Genomic DNA, 21226 nt, shown 5'->3' on the forward strand with positions numbered 1-21226 from the left:
CTTCCGGGGTTGGCGCCCTCGCTCCCCGCGCGAAGCCGATTGGCCGCGCGCGGGGTAAGGGGCGGGGCGAGCCGCCAGTGCGCGGCGCCATTCGGTAGGCGGAGGGAGGCGGCGGGGAGGAGCCATCTTCAGAGCGGGAAGGAGGCTGAGATGACGCCCAGAGCCGCCATATTGATTGGGGGCAGGGCATCGCATGCATGGCGTTGGGCGCCATCTTGGGTACGGGCAAGCGGGTCTCCCGCGTGCACGTTGTGCGGCCCGGGCCCGCGGGGACGGCTCGGCCCCGCCGCCATGTTGGGGGCGGGCAGGGAGGCCACGTGCCGCCGCCATCCCGGGTGAGGGGCGCCCGCTGCGCCCACCTTTGGGTGAGCCCTTCGGCGAGGGGCTTGATTAAGGTACAGGACGGAGTGTGTGTAATTGCAATTAATGTCTTAAGGAGAAAGGTTACCAGAGGGTGAGAGAGAGGGAGAGAGATCTTGTGAGGTAAGACGTTAAACGTACCTGCCGGTCTGGGGCTCAGGTACCGTTGTGGCACTCTGCCGCCCGGACTAGCTCTGTGCCCCATCACGGCACTTCAGTGCGGAATTAGATAGGTTAGTCTCACTCTTAATGTCGGTCATTGCCGACAAGGCCCCACTTCTGCAGGGATTCGTGTGTATTCCAGGGATTTAGGGCTTGTCAAGCCTCTCTGCGAGTGCTGGGCCACTTCTGGTGAATTCCAACGGACCGCGGTGGCTTTGGGTGCGATCCTTCGGGGGCTCCTGCAGGGTGACCGGGACAAGTGTGTGAGTCTGTCCCCATCCCCGACCCTGGGCACAGCTGGATGCTCCCCACCACTGCTCCATGCAGCCACTGCTGCCATGGATGAAACACTCTGTTTAAATTCAGTATTTGCTCGCTGGCAATTCCAGTGGCAGTTGCCCATTTTCTGAGCCTCACTTGCCTTCCCCCATGGGGATTAATCGGTCCATTTCTAGCTAATTTCTAGATTCCTAGCTAATTTCTAGATTCCCAGCTGATTTCTAGATTCCCAGCTAATTTCTAAATTCCTACCTAATTTCTAGTTCTGCCCTCAACCAGGCTTCTCTGCCCTGCCAGATTTCCCACACACAGGGCTTTCCTGTGAATATATTTGGCAGTTTTGCCGAAGTACCTGTGCCGTTGATAACCTGTAAAACACCGACATCTGGGCTGTGATACAGCTGTGTATGTGAGGGCTCAGAAAATTATTTTAAAAATGAGAGTGGGAATGAAATTGGGAGTGTTATCCCTGGGCAGTGTTTCTGCTTTGTGTCAGGTAACTCGGGCAGGTACAGACATGCATTTTGCGTTCTCGTGTCTTTCTCAAGCACACACTTGACACGTGAGTAAGGAAGAGGAAAAGTTAGAAGTGAAGTGGTCTGTTTTCTCCCAAATCCATGTTGCTGTGCCAGGTTTTCTGGCCAGAGCCCTCATGTTTCATTGAGGCAGTACTCAGAGTTTCAGCGGGCATGGTCAGGCATTGCCTGCCTGCCTCACTCTTATCACCGTCTGTAAAATGCAGGAGCTTCCCTTCTCCTTGGATCTTTCCAGGAGCTGGGAACTCTGATTCCCAAGTCTTTGGGTTAACTGGGCTTACAGTTTGGTCCCTGTGGAGTTTAAAACCGAGGAAAAGTGTGTTCTGACCTATTGCTGAAGGCAACTGAACCACTGAAACCACTGCTGGCTCCTGCATATGAAAGGCTCAGCTGCTGCCTCAGATAAGAGATTTACAACTCCTGTGAGGCAAAGAATGGGAAAACGGTGGGCTTATGGATCCACTGTAGCTGAGAGCCGGAGAGATAAAGTGATGTGATCAAAGAGAGCAGGAATTCAGCTGCCAACACAAGCTCCCTGCTCTCCCTTGAACTGTGCCTGGTTTAAGGTGTATTTCCCATGGAGGTGTTTCTTCCATAAGTAAGGAATCCCTTGATGGCAGAGGATGCTGTGGAGACAGAATCCTTTCTCTTTTTTTCTCCAGTATGGGGTATTTCTGTATCCTAAGGAAGAGTACCCTGAACACTACAAAGACTGAAAATATTCATTAGCACCCATCACTGATCACAGGCCAGGACAGAGTTTGATTTTCTAGTAGCTGCTGAGATGAGTTTATGGCACGTGCGGGTATTCCAGGTGCTTTTCAGGTATCTTTGGCAGAGCAAACAGGTAAATGCCACCACAGGATTCTGGATTTCCAAAGGCCTTTCCTTAGCAGGCGTGGTCTCACTTGAAAGGCTCTTTAAGGTTTGTGCAACTCATCCTGATTTTCCACAGTTCTTGCAGAAATTATGATTGTGCAACATTTTATCAGCCATTTTCCTGCAATAGGAACAGAACTTTTTAGACAGCATCTGCTCAGGTACTGTGGGACTACAAGTGACCAGCAACACTATTGTGGCTTTCTCTGGGCCAAAGGGGAAAATGCTTTTAAGAACAAGATTACACTTGATATGAAAACACAGCAGGGAGCAGGACCAGCCCCTGTGTGTCCTTGTGTTTGTTTTGAAAAACAAACCCAGATGAAAAAAAAAAAAAAACCCAAAGAGGAGGGCAAAGGGAAAAAAATGAATCAGCTTCTTTTGTATGATCCTACAGCAGCGTCCCACGTCCCACCCTGGTTCTGGCTCTGGTTCCTCTGGCCGGGAAGGGCTCAGGGGCACACCCATCTTATTCCCTCTTTGAGCCCTTCCTGCATGTGTTATCTCTTGGCATTTAATTCACCAGCAGGGAAGAAAAAACTCTGAAACAAAACCGACCCTTTCCTGCCTGTTCCTTTTGTATTGTTACACAGCTCCACAGCCTGCGTGGGGTCACGGACGCTTCTCTTCACAACTGTGTCCTTTGCAAACCAGCAAGGCTCTTCTCCTTCCTCTTCCACCCAACGTTCCTGCCAGCGGTTTGAAAACCAGAACCTTCCTAAACAGGGGCCCAGTTCATGAACCCAAACCCCTGGGCACAGTATGCGTGCTGGATACTGCTGAATACTGTGACAATTGTTTTCCTGGAAGTTCCTCTCCTGCCCCATTATTCCCAGCAGGGCTCTAAACCAGGGAACTCTCATGGATAACTGTGCTACCACTGAATCCCAAAGAAACCAGGGAACAGGGGGTGTCTCCAATCCTTCTGCTTCTCTCTGTGGCTTTTATTTATTTTCAACCCCTCTCAGCGAACACGGCGGTTTTATTTCAAAGCGTATTGGCAGCTTCAGCAGCATCTTACGGTGCCAGAACATTCTTCTGTGCATCGTTCATGATGCCACATCACCGCTCTGGGAATGGTTAGTGCAGGGCAGAGGCGGAGCAGGAGCAGAATCCGAGCAGCAGCAGAATCCCTGCAGGGTTTGTCAGTCCAGCAGACACGTCTGGCTCTGACCCACGGCCTCCCCTGCCTGAGAGAAGGGACCAGGAGAGGGACCCAAAGTGCCTCTGCAGCTGGGGTGGGTGGAGGAGGGTGGGAGAGCTGGCTGTGTTAGTTCCAGCATCTGGGAGAGGTGCAGATCATACCTGCACACACGTGGCTTTCTGAGCAGGACACAACATGAATGAGGGGGGTGTTTCTTCCATTGATCCATGAGAGTTTGGCAGCGTGGAGTACTATCAAAGAGTGTCCTGACTGGCAGTTGATAAATAAATGGGTTTGGAATTGACCTTAATGTGCTGTCAGTAATAAGAAGTGTTCTTGGAGACTGATTTTTTACAAGGGCCTGGACAAGGAGGAATGACTCCATGATTCTGTGATTCCTAACCTGTGTATGGGCTCCCTGAGCAGGGTATCTGTGACAGCTCTGCCACCCCAGCAACGTGAGGCCTCTGTGCAGGGCCAGAGCTGGAGAGGTGAGAAACACTCTGCAAGGCAGAGAGCTGTACCTGGCCATGGTTTGTATTGCCACTGCACACCCTGAGTCCCCCTTTTACAGCTGTGGGCATTTCATGCTGCAAGCGCCTCCATGAACTTCAGATTTGAAGAAGAATCACAAGAGCTCACATTTTACATCTTTCCTTCTTTTTAATCCACCACACAAGAGACTTCTCTGTATTTTCTGCTGTTCCCCGTCCATGTTATTTCAGCACTTCCCTGTCCCCACGGCTCCTCCCGATGCTCTGGGGTGAGTCATTTCCTGTGCAGGACAAACCAGCCATTTCCTGGCTGTTCTACACAGGACTTTTTTCCCTCCTAGTCAGGGTTGGAATAGTGAAGATTAGGCTATGCTTTGGCGAATCTGTGGTTTGATTAATCTGTAGTCTGATTATACCCCCTGCAACTCATCCCAGAGCTGCTGTTCTTCCCCAGAAATCACCTGGCAGCATCTGGAGCTCATGGCTGCCCCTGCTCTCCTGGGGCCCAGGGTCTGTGATTTGGATTCTGATGTTAAATTCATCACTCTAACAGTGATCACTCTAACCACCTCTAACAGTGCCATCCAGTCACTGCAAACCAGATCTTCTCTTCATTCAACCCATTTCAGCTCATCATAAACAAGATTTTAGAAAAGCACCACAAGGCAAAGCTGCTGATCTCACAGCACAAAACAAAGCCAGAAATTTTGATTTATCCCCTGAGTGCTACCAAAGTTGCTTATTCTCATTTGAGAAATCCAGATAATACCTGTGTTTGTGATAAACATAAGACATCAGAAGGCCAATATTGATTCTGAGCTCATCATTCCAGTTCTTCCTTCCAACCTGTGCTCCCAATTTCCTGAGCCACTTCTTCTTCCCGTCCCATGACTTGTGGACAACTCTTGGAGCTCAGACATTGTCTGGCCATTGGAATGCCAGCCTGAGGTGTCACAGCATTTTGGAGCAGCTTTTTACTGCTGGATTTTTAGTTACTCTTTTAATCTTAGTTGAACACTTGGACTCATCAGCCTGCCATAGACCTGGAATGTTGGGGAAGAAGCCCCTGCACAGTAGGGATGCTGCCACTGGAGTCTGAATGGAGCACATGTGGAGGGCTGAGCCCTGAATAATTCATACCTGTAATGATTTATTCATGCCCAAAGCTGGATACCTGCCTGTGACTTTCCATTATCTCAAAGAGAAGGCGGGTTCCGATTCCATTCCGATGTCCTCAGCCTGGTGCCAGCTCCCGTGCTGGACACAGAGCAGGGGGGGCTGACATCTCTGCTCAAAACTAACAGGCAACTCCTGCCCTTCAGTGCCACAGCCGTGGTCCCTGACACCCAAACTGAAATGCAGGCACAGGTCCTTACACATCTTTCAGAAAGGACAGTGGGTGAGCAAGCAGGTAAAGCCCTTTTCCACGGATACACATGGAAAGTGAGACCCTGAGGTCACAATGGTTGCATGACAAAAGGTCGCTTTCTGAGCATGGAAAACAGGCCCTGGCTTGGTGATGTGACACCATCGAGCTGAGCTCGCTCTCCATCAGAAATTGCAGTGTTTCCCACTGTAAAGTTACAGATTCTGACACAGTTGATGGCACATTGCAGGATGCTTTTCTGCCCTTCCAGAAACCTTGCAAGAAAGCCTGGGCAAAGAGAGCAGCAGCTCAGACTCATCTTTCCTGTCTCCTGTGTGCTCTGAGAAAATACCATCAGGAGAGGTTTACAGGGCCATGCTCTGAGTTCCTGACCTGGGCGAGGATTCTGCAAGACATTCAAATTCCGTCTGTCTAGAAGGGCTGAAAGATGATCCCGTGTTTCAGAGAGTCTCCAGACCCCCAGGCAGCACTGCTCCTCACTGGCTGGTGTGAAATTTCCTAATTGTTTAATCTGCAATCCTGACTTTTTTTTGTCCTTGAAATAGGCTCTGCACCAGCATAATTAAAAATGTCAAACAGGCTTGAGAGCCTCTCCAAGTTGCTAAAAATGAATGTGAATTTCCTCCCTGCAGCCTCACTCCGTCTCTCCCTTGCTCTGGCCTCAGCTTTCCCGACTGCCTGGTTCCAGCCCCTCAGCATAGTTTGCATTCCACTGCCAAGAATGAACATTTATTTATACAAACAACCCTCCTTCCAAGCACATCTCATCCCAGGGCAGGGAAGTAAACGCCATTTCTTGTCTGTCCATAGCTGCAGCTCTGCGTTTCCTTCTTGCTTTGCAGGGGCTTGTTTGCAGGGAGAGCTGAGTGTCATTCTGTTGCTTCCCTGTGCCCAGCAATGGCCTGGGAAGCTCCTTCACTTCCTTACAATGATTTGATTTTGTGACCCTCTCAAGGATAATGCAAATTTCCTGATCAGCCTCTCGAGGGGGCTGTCTGGCTTAGCAACAATTTCCAGAGCTGGAACCTGGAGGGGCTCTGCAGGACTTTGAGAGCAATCAGCCCCCCAAATAAGCTTCTGTCCCATCACCTGGTGACACCAGTCCATTACTGAGCTGCTGTGCTGGTTCTCCCAGCAGTGGTGGAGCTCAGAGGGAGTTGGAGTAGCAGCTCCCGAGGGGAGGCAGGTGCAGCTCATGTATTATTGCTGCAGCATCTCCATCGCTCACCTGCCAGGCTCTGTGATTGTTCCTGAAACCTTAGATCTGCCCCTCCGTCTACAGGTGTCTCCTGTTGCATCTGCTGTTTGAATGGATATGGCATGGATGCCAGATGATTCCAGACAGGAGAATGTCACAGTCTGAGCACAGGTCATTTAAATGAAAAAGGGCCCTGACAGAGGGGCAGCTGCAGAGCGTCTAGGGATGCTCCCTCAGGTGTGGAGCCTGCCTGCTGCTCACTCCCTGCTCTGAACACAAGATTTTACAGGTAGAAATTGCAGCAACATTTGAAGAGGTATCCACAGTATAAAGGGAGGTGTGTGTGTGTCCCTAGGCACACAGATCACACAGGTGTGTGTGCCCTCACCTCAGGCACATGGAAGCACAGAGATGTGTACCCCCCTGGGCACACAGATCACACAGGTGTGTGTGCCCCCATCTCAGGCACATGGAAGCACAGGTGTGCCCATGTGTTCATGTTTGTGTCTTCAGCCCCTAATCCATGCTGTGGTTCCCCTGGAGCTGAGGGGGACACGAGAGACTCCAAAGGCAGAAAGGAGTAAGAGGACAAGAGGGATTGCCCAAATCCTCCTCCTCCCCAAATCCTGTGTTTTGGTGCCACACATGGCAGCTCAGAAGCCTTGGCTGTGCAGCTTGTTTCCACACTGAGTCAAGAACAAAGATGTCCAAACACAGCCAGCTCAGAGAGGACGGGGACAGCCATGCTCTGTGCCCTCCGTGAGCCCCATTGTCATCCCGGCCAAGAACGACATCATTTCCCCAGGGCTGCAGCTCTATTAAACACAAAGCTCCAAATTATTTCCTACTTGGATCAAAGATGTGCTTGTTCCAGTAGCACTTAAGTTTAAAAGGCAGTTCTGGGGATGAATGGAACCTTCCCAGAGGCAGCTGCTGAGGCTCAATTGGTTTGTCAGTGCTGTAGTTATGCTGTGGGCACCTCGTGGTTGCTGGCCCGTATGTTCCTGAAGGATGTTGTGCAGTGGAACAGCTCAAGGAAGCCTTGCTCTATGGCTAAGGGGCTTTTGCTTTTGTGGTGTGAGGGTTTCCTCGTGCTTCAGATGGTGAAAGTGTTCAGGAGTATCACATTCTGATTCCAGACTCAAAGCCAAAGCACTCTGGGTCAAACTGGGTGGAAGTGTATGAGGACGCACAACAGCCCATGGAGTTGGGGGGTTGATTGTAGTCTGGGATCTGGGTGAGGAACCTGCTCCCTAAATGCTGTCTCCTGGTCTGGATTGTACAGCAGATGCTCCCTGTGGCAGACAGGAGGTGAAGGAAGCCCTCTGGAGTATGAAATTAAGCATTAAAAGAACATGAAGGCAGGAACATGCAGCATATGAAGTCAGGGAGAACTGAGAACGCTGGCAATGCCAAAGGAACAAAAGAAACTCAATATCCTTTAGAAGTTTTAATATTTAATTGGTGAGCTCTCTGATACCAGGGCAGTGAGTGTGGCAGGCAATGACAGGAGCCTGTGCAAGGGGCGTCTCATGGGGCTGCAGCATCCCCAAAACACAGGCACAGGGGATCCTTGTGTGCAGAGCCATCAGTTGTGTGTGCAGCTCCCTGCTCTGAATTCCTGGGTTTGGGTAAAACCAGCAGCACCACGGCCCAAAAGAGACTCCCACTGCCCGGCAGCAGGTCTGGAAGTTGGGATGCATCACTCCTGGCTGCCTCCTGTGCAGGTACTGCACCTTCAGCCAGAGGAGCATTTCCATGAGCTAACTCACTCTCCCTAGTGAGCTAAGTTCCTTCAAGAGGTGGAGTTCAGCTACATTTTCTTACTTTAAGGTCAGGGCTCAAAAAATACATGACAATATTTTATTTATTGAGAAAATACTTTGTTCCATACTGCAAGATGACAAGTTCCTTCTGCAGCAGGTGGAAGTCAGTTCTCAGAATCCTTCCCTGAGGGACACTTTCAGCTGGGAACTCGAGATCCAAACCACCCATTGGCTCTGGTTTCTCTGGAATCTGTTGAGTGGAGTTGCCTGGTTTGCTCCTCCTCACTCTCTGGGCAGGGTGTTACGGCTGCAGCTTTCCCAGATCCAAGGCCAAGTGTGTGTTTCTTATCCAAAGGACCATCCAGCTGTGGAGTTTTCATCCCTGAGCTCTCAGCTCTGCTCTCAAGGAGTGGGGGAGCTGCTCTCCCGACCCTGCTGGTCCTGGCTGCTGCTCCAGGCAGCCACTCAGAGCCCAACAAAGCCCAGGGCTCAGCTCTCAGGGCAGAGAGCTTTGCTCATGGCTTCCACCCCACCCCAGGGGCTGGTGGGCTGCTCTGAGTTCCCTTTCCTAACAAACATCTATCTGCCCTCTCTCCTAGGCTGCCCTGTGCCCTGGAGGAGATCCTGTCCTTGAGCAGTGCTCTGCTCTGTGGGAGGCTGCCTGTCTGACCTTGGAGCAGGTAAGGGAGACAGTGGCGTGTCAAAACAAGGACAGAGCAGAAAACTGAGCAGGAGCCAAGGCTCCAAAGGTGGGAGCCTGCAAGTCTCACAGATGGCATCACCAGGGAGCATAAACCAATGCGTTTGCCTGTGGGCAAATAGTAGGGTGCTACTCAGGGGGTTGTTGTGTGAGGGACAAGAACTGGGGGCTCTTTTTGTTCTCCCCAGGCCAGAGATCCAGCAGGGACTGGAACAAGCCATCCCACAGCTGGGGAGCTTCCTCTCCCCTGCAAAGTGCTTTGTTACCAGCAGTGTTTTTTCCTGCCTCCAGGAGCCATTTCCCATCAGTCCCAGCAAACCTCCCCAAACAGGTGGGGTGCAGAAGTGAAGGTGTGCGTTTGCCTGCTGCTGGTGAGACCGAGTCCTGCAGCCCCAGGCTTAGTCACCTCAATTTCAGGGGCTTTACACAGGGGTAGGAAGGAGCTGAGCTGTCAGTCACTAAAGATGGCCTGTATTGCAAAAGAAGTAGGTTACCATGTGCCATTTTTGAACAATTACATCTAATTACAAGTCACAGATTCACCACAAACACTATTTAATAACAAATTGCTGCCACACTCCAGCCAGAGCGTGCTGGGGGAACGCGTGAGCTCTGGTCTGTGGGCAGGTGGGACAGCAGGGCAGAGAGTCTGGCTCAGCTCAGAGAGGGGCAGGTCCCAAAACTGGGGTGAAACGCTGGGTGCTCATGGTTTCCAATGAACGCTGGTGTCCTGTTCCCAGCAGTGCTGTACGCCTTTGGGTTGGGTTGGGTTGGCTCGGTTCAGTTTAGCAGATGGTTGACACGATGATTTTAGTTAAACTTTAAAAGGCTGCTCAGGAATGTAAAAAACCGCAATAAACGCCCTGACAATGAAATTAAACTGGATTTACGCCCACCCCTCGCCAGGCGCTGCTGTTCGCTGTGGCTGTTCGGTACCGCTGGAGCGGCACCGACCGAGCCCGGTCCGGTGACTCCCTTCAGGTGCGGGCTGTGCCTGCGGTGCTGCGGGACCGGCGGGACCGGGCCGAGCACCGGGGGCCGAGCGCCCTCTGCCGGTACCGGGGCCGAACGTCCCCTGCCGGTACCGGGGCCGAGCTCCCCCTGTCGGTACCGGGACTGAGCTCCCCCTGCCGGTACCGGGGCCGAGCTCCCCCCGCCGGTACCGGAGCCGAGCGCCCTCTGCCGGTACTGGAGCTGAGCTCCCCCGCTGGTACCGGGGCCGAGCGCCCCCTGCCGGTACCGGGGCCGAGCTTCCCCCGCCGGTACCGGAACCGAGCTCCCCCTGTCGGTACCGGAACCGAGCGTCCCCTGTCGGTACCAGAGCCGAGTGCCCTCTGCCGGCACCGGAGCCGAACTCCCTCTGCCGGTACCGGGGCCGAGCTCCCCTTGCCGGTACCGAGCTCCCCCCGCCGGTACCGGAGCCGAGCGCCCTCTGCCGGCACCGGAGCCGAACTCCCTCTGCCGGTACCGGAGCCGAGCGTCCCCTGCCGGTACCGGGGCCGAGCTCCCCCCGCCGGTACCGGAGCCGAGCACCCCCTGTCGGTACCGGGGCCGAGCTCCCCCCGCCGGTACCGGGCGGCTCCAGCTGCGGGGAGCAGGAACAAAAGGGTTCTCCCGTTCCACGTCGTTCCCGGGTGATTTGCTCTCTCGGAGCGCTCAAACGCGGCAGAACCGGGAGGCCCAAAGGTGCTCGTGCAGCGGGAGGTACCGGAGCCACCCGGTGCCACCCGGTGCCGGCGTTTGGCGACAAACCCCGGGAGCAGCGAGTGCTCAGCAATGCTCCTGCACGCGCCTTATGGCCCCCACCAGCCTGTGCTCAGGGCGAGGGGACAGATCCCCGTCACACCAACAGCGGTGATAACACGGTCAGTCCCCACGGTAACTCTGCGTCTCTGTGCTGATCTGTCACAGCCTGCACGTGGAACCGTGGGGCCAGCTGTCCCCAGGGCACTGGCACAGGTGTGAGGTGTCCCCAGACTCCACCTGGACACTGTGTTGGTGATGCTGCAGCATTTCCTGCTCAGCTCACAGATTTGGCCATCGCTGATTTCAGCTTTCCAGCTTCCTTCTGGGAAATACAATGTGAGCTCCTATTAATAGAAGTTCACAGTTTCCAGTGAATTTTTTCCTTCACTCACTGTTCTGGTGGCTGATCGCTGTTTGGTGGCCCGGGCAGTGCTGTGCCAGCTGCCTGTGGCTTTTATTAGCACTTTTCAGAAGCCTTGATTTAGTGCTCACAGTTGCATCCCGGGCCAGTGGCTCCGGAATGCAGCCCCTCAGGAGCAGAGATAATTAGAACTTGGGGAAAAAGTGGTGTCGAGTCTTTGAACAAAAAAGGTCTTGTTTAAGGAATGTGGTGCTGGAGGCCAGTGTTTGCCAGCAGGGTCTGTGTCCTGCCTGGAGCCGGTGCCTGCAGTCAGATCCTGCCCTCCACAGACACTCCGGGTGGGATTTTCTGGAAGCATCTCTCAAAATGGAGGCATGGTGCCCTGTAGCAAGTACAGGATGTATCCTGGGAATTGTATTTCTGCAAGCAGGGCAGGAGGGGCTGGTGGAAGGATGTGGGGAAGCAGGAAGAGAGCTGAAGAGGTGCTCAGAAGATTCTTGTACAAGGCAGACGAGGAGAGAAACAAACAACGCAGAGAACAGGAAAACTGATGTGCTAGGAAATGATGGATCCATCCCCCGGGCTCCTGCTCAGGAGGGTGGGACAAGCTCCGTGATTTCTGGCAGCCATGAGCTGCAGCTGCTCCACTCAGCTCCCATCCTGCAGCCAGATGTGTTTGAGTGCAGCTTCAGCCCTTCCTGCCCTGACACAGCGCTGGCAGTGCCCCCATGCTCTGGCACAGCCCCACACGTGTGTTTGGGGGCTGTCCCAGGTCCTCTCACATCCAGGGAGGGTTTCCCAAGGGAGCAGGGAAGGGGGCAGGAGTCAAGTTTAAGCACTGCTGTTCTGTATCCTGTTGTTTTCCTACCAGGATTGTTGCAGTTTCCTGCACTGTCTTATCTGGAGCAGGGAAGGCAGCGCTCTCCAGTTCTCTGGCTCCGTGCGTGTCCCAGGTTCTAATCTGCAAAACAGGCGTTGGAGCCTGTGAGAGGAACCAGCCAGGGCTGTCACAGGGCAATGGGACAAGGACAGAGGGGGCAAAGGGCTTTTAGTGCCTCGAAATTAGCGTCTTTACGTAGTGCTCCTGTTTGCACAAGGCTGTGTCTGTTTTACGGCTTCAGCACACCTGGGAGGGGGAGAGAGAAAAATCCCAGTGGTGACGTTCTCAGGTGACTGTGTGTCTGACAGACTGTACAGGAGGATAAATCTCAGAAAGCGCTGATTTTGTTTTCCCCCACACCAAGGACTCAAAGGACACACATGAATCTTAAAATCAATAAAGCATTTCCGTGTTTTAGTCAGCTCTAAGTTCAGTCTCTCCTGAAGTGCTGGCGACTCCTGTGAAATTATCTGGCCACATTTTCTGGAATACAGAGGTAAAATCAGCAACCACAGCAGTGAGGCCTGGAAAGCTGTGCAGAGCAGGGCCCAAGAAAGCCAAACCTTGTAGATTAAAAAAAAAAAAAAACCCAAAGAAAAAAAAACCCCATAGTTATTTTTTTTTCCACAAATGAGCCTGGATTGACCTAACTGTAGGCTTTAGCAGTAGACTGAATTCCCTATGAGTTAAAAAAAAATTAAAATCCTTTACTGTACAGCTCTGGAATGTCCTGTTTTCCTGCAGAAAGGTGTGGGTCCTGTACACAGTGTCCATTATCAGATGGGAGCCTCTCCTGGAAAGAGGATTAACCCACAACATCACTGCCAGCCACACAGACATTGTATCAGGCACAAAGCTCCAAAACAAACTTCAGCCCCAAACTCTAAGCCCAGACCCTTCCCCACAGGAATCCCAGGGTTGCTGGAAGCGGGTAAAAACTGTGGCAACAATCAAGATGGATTTTTATTATTCAAAGGGAAGACACATATGCCAGTTCAGCTTTTGGGGGAAGGACAGTGGTCATTTTTCTCACTCAGCTGTGGCTGTGAATCCAGACTGATTCCACTTGCCATTCCTTTGAGGGAATCTCAGCTGCTGGAAGTCTGAGTGCCACAGCAGCCTAAGGGGTCTGCAGCACCAGAGCCTGTGCTGGGAACGAAATAGCAAGACAAAAAAAAGGCTTTTCTTTCCAAGAGATCAGGAAGAGGAAGACATGTGCCTGGAGATAAGGAAAGATAAAAGCATTCCATTTGCAGAGGCCTGTGATAGGGATCAAGATGTTCATCTGCCAAGTCAGTAATTTTGTGGCTGTATGACCATGCGGAGCTTCCGTTCCTGTTACCTTTTCCCACACTGACTGAAGGCACCAGATTGTTGGCATGGAAGTTCCCTTGAGTCTGTCTGAGTGGCTCAGCCATTTTGGAGAATTGCATAGGCTGAACTCGAAGATAAAGCTCTCTTCAGGAAGGAAAATTATTCTTTCCCCAAGATTTATGTTCAGCTTGTAGGGGCTCAGAGGGAGCAGGCTGTGAGCCCCCTGGCCTGGGGAGGTGGGAACAGGTCAAACACCTCTGGGGAGAAGCTTGGGCAGAGCCTGTTTTCTGTGAGGGGTCAGGGCAGCTGAAATGGCCATTGGAGGTGACGCCCTGCCCTGTTTGCTGGGATTCATCAGGAGTGAGCTCACGGGAACAGTAGATCCCATACAAGGCCTTGATTAAAATCAGGAGCTCAGATTGCATTTGCTGCTTCCAAAAAGGCTTTTATTGTCTGATTTTTTTGTTAAAGCAGCAGCAGATTTCAGTAAAAAATTCTCAGTAAAACCCGCCTTTGCACATTCCACACATTGGCACATGCAACTGCCAAGCATTTGGGCTAAAATTATCTGTGCTATCATTAGGAGGGAACATATGGATTAATGGAGCCTAAGTGCAGAAGGGAGCTGTGCTGCTGTGCTGCTGTGCTGCAAGCTCACCCCAAAGGAGCAGCTCCTGTGCCTCCGGGTCACCTGGCACCTGCAAGAGGTGTGACCTGTTCTCTTTGGACAGGAGAGCCGTTGCTGGATGGGCACCAAAGGCACTGGACACCCAGGGCACTGAGGGACCAGGCACAGCAGTGCCCCAGTGCACTGAGCATTGAGGGACCAGGCACAGTACTGCCCCAGGGCATTGAGGGACCAGGCACAGCACTGCCCCAGGGCACTGAGGGATCAGGCACAGCACTGCCCCAGGGCACTGAGCATTGAGGGACCAGGCACAGCACTGCCCCAGGGCATTGGGCACTGAGGAACCAGGCACAGCACTGCCCCAGGGCACTGAGGAACCAGGCACAGCACTGCCCCAGGGCATTGGGCATTGAGGGACCAGGCACAGCACTGCCCCAGGGCATTGAGGGACCAGGCACAGCAGTGCCCCAGGGCATTGGGCACTGAGGAACCAGGCACAGCACTGCCCCAGGGCACTGAGCATTGAGGGACCAGGCACAGCAGTGCCCCAGGGCATTAGGGACTGATGGATCAGGCACTGCCCTGCCCCAGGGCGTTGGGCATTGAGGGACCAGGCACAGCAGTGCCCCAGGGCACTGATGGACCAGGCACAGCACTGCCCCAGGGCATTGGGGACTGATGGATCAGGCACTGCCCTGCCCCAGGGCGTTGGGCATTGAGGGACCAGGCACAGCAGTGGCCCAGGGCATTGAGGAACCAGGCACAGCACTTTCCCAGGGCATTGGGCACTGAGGAACCACGCACTGCCCTGCCCCAGGGCATTGGGCACTGATGGACCAGGCACAGCACTGGCCCAGGGCATTGGGCACTGAGGGACCAGGCACAGCACTGGCCCAGGGCATTGGGCACTGAGGAACCAGGCACAGCACTGGCCCAGGGCATTGGGCACTGAGGAACCAGGCACAGCAGTGCTTCATGGCTGTGTGGCACAGCCATTCCTGCTTCTGTGCTGCTGGCTTCACTCTCAGCCTAACACCCAGACTGCTGAGATAAATCCCTGTGTACAAGCACCGTGGATTACAGAGCAGCCCTACAGCTGGCAGCTGGGATGGGTTTCTGCTGTGTTCCCCAGCTCTCTGGGACAGCAGGAGCTCTGGGGCTGGAGCTCCTGTGCATGCTCAGGTGTGCTCTCCCTCTCAGTGAGCAGGGCCTGCTCTCCCCAAGAGCTGTTTTCTGTGTAGGCCAGAACTGCTCAAATGAACTGCTCAAAGAACCACTTTAGACAAGGTTCACATGACCAGTGTTTCCAGCCTTGCCTTTTTACCACCACTGATTGCAAAGCTTTTAATTAATCATGGACTGAGATGTGGGTGTGTAGTGTCAGCTGTGGCTGCACAGACTCCTGAGCTGCCATGGTGCTGAGGGCATGTTATGTGTTCCCTGAGACACAGAAACAGGGATGACTTCCAGGCTGCTACATGGAGCCTTCCAAACAGATGGGAGAGTTTCAAATTTAGTCTTTAATATAAATAAGAGTTGCATGTGCAGCTTCAGATGGGAAACTGCCTCTTATTACTGTTTGCAAAGTCAGAGGATGTCAGGCTGAACCAGCTCACTATTCCTGGTTATCTCTCTGCAGTTCAGTGCTTGGAGACACAGAGCTTGCCAACCCCAGAGCACAGAAGGAATGGCTTCCAGAGTTCAGTTTGTAAAAGTCTATTTTCAGTGTTTATATTTAGTTTCCGTTTCGTTGGTGTTGCAGAGGCTGATCCTGCAAATATTTACCCCAGTCAGGTTTTGTGTGTAGAGTTCCTGGGAGTGCAGTGGGAGCTCAGCCCAGGGAGGGCACAGGCCTGCAGTGGGCTGAGCATGGAGAAATTCAGTTGCATCTTCTGGTTAGGGGTTTATATATATACATATACACATATCTATGCACACACATGTGATGATCATTTCAGGTTCTGAGAGAGAAAGGCCATTCAAAGCATCACTTACTGATCCCCACCTGAGAGAAGGCTCAGTGAGACAGAAAGCAGCAGCATGGTGAGTGTTCTGTTATGGCATAAATGATAGCACAGACAAGAAAGAATGAACAAATAGAGTTTTAAAAGGAGCCCTGAGATGAAATTGCCAGTCTACAATTATTGCACTGTTGGGGAGGGACAGAAACAGCCCCAGGACTGCTCTTGTCTGCACATCCTCTCTCACTTATGTTCTCTCCAACACCTTTACAGGCTGAGAATGCCAGTGACAGTAGCAGTTCCCTTCAAGCAGATCTCTCCAACCTTGTGATCTGGGCACACACTCATGGGACCATATGCAACCAGATCCCAGCCCTGGAATTTATGCAGAACATGGGTCACATGAGCAATGAAAACGCTGTGCTGTGGATGTGCAGAATCGGACATGCCTATCACTGGCACTGTGGGAAGTCACACAACAGGGGTGAAGAAGAGACTGAGGCTGTGGGAAGGAGAAAGAGGGTCCTGTCTTCTGACTCTTCGGCAAGGGAATCCAGCTTTGAGGATAAGAGGCCCAAGCTGACCCCATTGTCTTTTGAGATGGATCAAGCAGATTCTGGGAGCACAGAGCCATGTGGCAGATCCCAAGGGGTCGCTGAGGAGAAGGCTGGCAGTGCCTACACAAGGAATAACAAGCCCAGCGGGAATCAAAATACCATAACATCAGGAAATATCAAGAAACCCATAACATCATTCTCTGCAGCAGAGCAGCACTTCTCAGTGTCTGGTAGCAGAGTCCAAACTGGTGAACAGGACGTGAAGTCCGAAAGTGATGAAGACTTACAGATCATCTCTGATGAAGAGCAGTGTGAGGCAGATGAAGACAACGAAGGAGACAGAATCAACCAGGATAATGTGTCAGAGCCATCTGCTCAGGAGCTGCAGTTGCCCCACTGCCAGAAGATAGCATTGGACCAGCCAACAGCCTCCCAAAGAGCTGCCCCTGCCCCCAGGGCAAAGCCACCCCTAGCCCGTGCCTACATTCTGCAGACCCCTGCCAGCGACTCAGAGGACCCAAGCAGGAGCATCCTGAGGCTGGGTTCTTCCTCTGCTGCAGGGCCCAAGGTTGAAACTTCTAGAGCAAGGAGCCTCCCAGGCTCAGCAGCACCAAAGGTATGTTTCAAACCCCTTCCTGTCCCCAGCAGTGAAGCCAGGGCCCAGCTTGAATCACAGCCCTCAGTGGTATTCTTTGAGCTCCAAGCCACTGCTGCTGTTCAGCAACATCTTCAGCTGAGCCCTCCAGAGTATGGCACACCAAGAATGGGCTCCAGTGGGGAGAGTGCTGAGAATGTGGGTGAGGACACTGATGCATCAGAATCCAGGAATACATCTTTTTCTTCAGCCTTCCAGAGTCCAGAGAGCTGTCCACCTGTAGGCTCAGAAGGAGGTAAGACAGTGTGGAGTTCTGTGCCTGCAGGGGTGTGGGGGTGTTCTATTAATCACTTTCCCAAAATATCCAAGAAGGGTGAGTTCACATCATTGCCAGGATCTATACTGCAACAGCTAAGTAAATCTCTTGGATTTGGGGCACTCCTGTTTCTGCTCAAGGGGACTACAAAGCTCCCTGCCTAAAGGAATTGGTACTTCTGTAGGCAGTGCCCTTCTCTGGGGTACCCAGAGGTGTTCTTGGCTGTGCCCCAGTCACAGCATTCCAACTTGAATCCTTTGGCTTTCCATTTTACCCAGTACCCCCACACAGTATGTTGGCCATACCTCAGAGAGTCCCTGTGGGAATCTGGAGCCAGAGCAAGGAACTCAGGTCTCGAGAGAAAGGAGCAAGAGGAAGTAACGCAGATAAATTGTGGCCAAAGCTCTGGCTACACCAAAGCCAGTGCCAGAACCTCCCAGCACTGGCAGTAGCAGTGGCAGCAGAATGTCAGTCCTGCATAGGAAATGTAGGACTTCACACATTGCTTTAGTCCTTTCAATAATAAAGGTTTTCATCTGTGCTGTCCTGCAGCACAGGGGCCTGGGCATGTCCTTGAGAAGGGTAGAGGTTGCTGAGGCAGCATTTGGGGTCTGCCTGGGATGTGCTACAGCACCAGTGCTGTCCTGAAAGGCTTAAGGGTTGTTCCTTGAGGAGCTGTAACAAGACAAACTGCCACAATTGGGGTTTGGGAGCAGAATTGTACTGTTTTCATAACTGACATCAGGTGTCATCTGAAGGGACTGGGAATTCTTCTGGAAATGTCTTGTGTGGTAGCTGTTTCTGCCAAGGTAAGTGGCTCATGGCTCAGAGGAGGTCTCAGCATTATTGATTCATGAGCTGTTCCTCTCTGCATCTGGAGCAGTCAGTACTAAACAGGCCAAACCCCAAACCGGTGGGACAGCCATCAGTCTTTCAGGAGGATAACTAACCCTGTAAAAAAGAACCTGGTGCAAATAGGGGAATCTCTAGGTGTTGGCTCATAAGCCCTTTTCCATCACCCTGTCCTCAGCCCTGGACGAGCCACAGGCGAGCAGATGGAGCTTTCCAGCAATCCAAAGAATTCATTTCTCATGCTACATCGAGCTAGGTAGATGTGGTATTGCCATGGCAACTTAGGAGAGAGCCCAACTGGAATCCTGGCAATCCTTTGAACAAAATAATGGTACACTTTTACTCACCTGTTTGTTCTCCCTCACCATCTACCCCAACCTTTGGTTCATGCTGTTATTTCGTAGTGAGAGGGAAATTTCCCTGTATGGCAGTGAGCAGGGCCAGCTGCCAAGGGAAAGGGAGCAGGAAGGAGCCCAACTTTCCCTGGAGAGCTGGGCACTGTTGGGTTATGCTGGCTTGGGGAGGACACAAATGTGACCCACAGTTCTAGGGGAAGGGGGTTGGGAGAGTCCTGTCCTCTCTGAGTGGCTTCCAGAAGGCAGGTGGACACTATCCTATATGTCCTTGTGTTTTACTGATCTTTGTGGGTTCTTGCTGTCCACAAAGCTGTGTCTTGTCTTTTAGATGTGCCAAAGAAGCAGGAGAAAAAGAAGACCACTGAAGACATAAAAATGTTCAAAGACTGGCTGAAGTTGCACCACCCCTCTGAGACACGCAAGATCCACACTCTGCCTCCTGCAGACCTCGACCGCTACCTGGTCTCGTTCTTCAACTCTACCAAGAAACAGAATGGCATGGATTTTTCTGCCAATTCCTTAACCTTGTTCCAGCACAACATCAACCGGTACCTCAGGTTCCACAACTACCAGTATAACACATTGAGAGGGCCAGAGTTCAAGGCCTCTCAGGAAGCCTATAAGTTAAAGCATTGGAGCCTGAGCCAAAAGGGGAAGCAGGAAGAGTGGAGTGTTGTGGAGAACCTGACAGATGTAGATGTGGAAAACCTTCATAAGAAGGGAATTCTAAGCAAGGCACATCCTCACGGCTTGCTGCACCTCATGATGACCAACCTCATTAGGGGGTTTGGGGCAAGCACCCACCACCAGCCCCACCAGCTGTACTGGGGACAGGTGGTGCTGAGGAAGACCAAGGGAGAGATGGAGTACTTGGAGTGGAAGAATGATCTAAGCCCTGGGGGAAACGAAGGGGAGCTAAACCCACGGCTCTTTGCCAAGCCTGAGGATCCAGAGAAGTGCCCAGTGGCCAGTTACAAGGAGTATGCCAGGAAGAGGCCTCTGGACATGCTGAGTGACAACCACCCTCTTTACCTGTCTCCCAAGACACTGTGCTCCATCTGGGACAATGTGTGGTACAGCAGAAAGGCACTGACAAAGGCTAAAACTGATAAAATCTTGAAAATTATTATGCAGGAAGTCGGAGGAGCCATAAGGAAGACCAAGAAATAGGCGTGTCCTTCAGCTTTGCCCCACTCCAAGGCTGCTCTGAAACAGAATCCTGTTGCAATATTTGGTGTAGGTTGAAAACAAAGATCTTTCTGCTGGGCTTCACCTTGGCACTGAAGGTACCTACAGATCTGCAGTGCTTTGGCTTTCAGCGAAGTTCCTTTGTTGTTGTTTCTGTTACTGGAATTGATAATTCAGTGAGTTAATGAGAATCTTCAGTTTCACATTTGCCAAACAAGTTAATGTTCTACTGCACGGTCAGTGCTGTTAGAAATGACCAGTGCTGATACAGAGAGGGCTCAGTGGTGGCTGAGCCTGGCCAGGAGCATCAGCTGTACCCACATTTTGGGGGTGACACCCCAAACCACCCCACCCCACACAGCTCAGCTTGGGGCACAGACCTGCGGGGAAGGATGAGCACCATGAGGAGAACGATGACACTGCCAAAACCAACCTTGCAGGAATGCTTCTGAAAAGGTTCAGGTCATTTCCCTTAGGGAAAGGTTAATAGATTGAAGAAGTTGTGGCTGTTTTGAGAAGTTACTTAAAGTGTCTGACAATGTTGAAAGGTTTTATGGTAAGTGGTTTCCCTGGAGTGCAAAACACTACGCCACAAGTGCAATGAGAGTTGTGCTCAGCTCTGCTCAGCTGCCCCAGCAGTTTTGGTTCCTGTTACAGCTCAGTCAGGTTTTTGGTTGCATTGTTGACAGAGCCAAATAAAAGAGCCTTTAATTCAGTCCTGTCTGTCTGTGTCTGAGCAGCAGGTGATGCTTTCCTGGAACACTGGTGTGTTCCCTGTTGTGCTCAGTCTCCCCTGCTCCCAGCCCAGCAGCACAGAGCTTTGGGCCCTTTGAAGCCCTGTGAGCCATTCCCATGGTGTCAAACAAAGCCTTGGGGGTCAAGCTCTTTCCCAGAACTGGTCCCATTCAACCAGCTTAACATCAAGAAGTAATTTAAGGACGTTTGAAGAGACATAAAATCAGACAAACTCCTCAGGTGCTGGATGGTGTCTGCTGGCTCCACTTGTGACACCACAACTTAGCAGCTGTCCCAAGGGTCCTGCTGGTCCCGGGTGACCCAGCCACAGTCACACCTCTGGTCCCTGCTTCCCTCAGCCCCCAGATCACCCCGGGCTGGGATCTCCTGACTCAGTGCCTGGGCACCTCCCAGCTCCCTGGGGCTCCACCAGGGGAACCCCCAGCTCTGCACTGGGACCCCGTCAGCGCTGGTGGAGCAGGGTCCGGGACTCAGAGGGATCAGTATTGGGACCCCCAGCCAGCACTTGTGGAGGGGGTTGGTACCAGGGTCTCGGGGGATCCGTAGTGGGGTCCTGGTCAGCACGTGCAGATAGGGTCAGTACCGGGGTCCCAACGGCCCGTATTGGGGTCTCAGTGGATCCGTACCAAGACCGCGGTCACTGCTTGCAGACGGAGTCGGTACCGGGATCCCGGTGGGTCCGTACCAGGACCGTGGTCAGCCCTTGCAGACGGGGTCGGTACCGGGATCCCGGTGGGTCCGCACCAGGACCGCGGTCACTGCTTGCAGACGGGGTCGGTACCGGGATCCCGGTGGGTCCGTACCCGGACCG

At 52.5% G+C, this 21226-nt stretch overlaps 1 protein-coding gene across 1 annotated transcript; it reads left to right on the forward strand.

The window, feature by feature from the left end:
• The first annotated feature begins 197 nt into the window (after positions 1 to 197).
• LOC117008252 (uncharacterized protein KIAA1958 homolog) lies at positions 198 to 20374 on the forward strand. Its single transcript, XM_033081932.1, has 5 exons — positions 198 to 219; positions 437 to 483; positions 8805 to 8885; positions 16069 to 17242; positions 18800 to 20374. The coding sequence occupies exons 1-5, from the start codon at positions 198 to 200 to the stop codon at positions 19639 to 19641; spliced, it is 2166 nt and encodes a 721-aa protein (XP_032937823.1). The 3' UTR covers positions 19642 to 20374.
• The last annotated feature ends 852 nt before the right edge of the window (positions 20375 to 21226 follow it).

The sequence above is a fragment of the Catharus ustulatus genome, chromosome 29, assembly GCF_009819885.2.
Source record: "Catharus ustulatus isolate bCatUst1 chromosome 29, bCatUst1.pri.v2, whole genome shotgun sequence".
NCBI classification, from domain to species: Eukaryota; Metazoa; Chordata; class Aves; order Passeriformes; family Turdidae; genus Catharus; species Catharus ustulatus.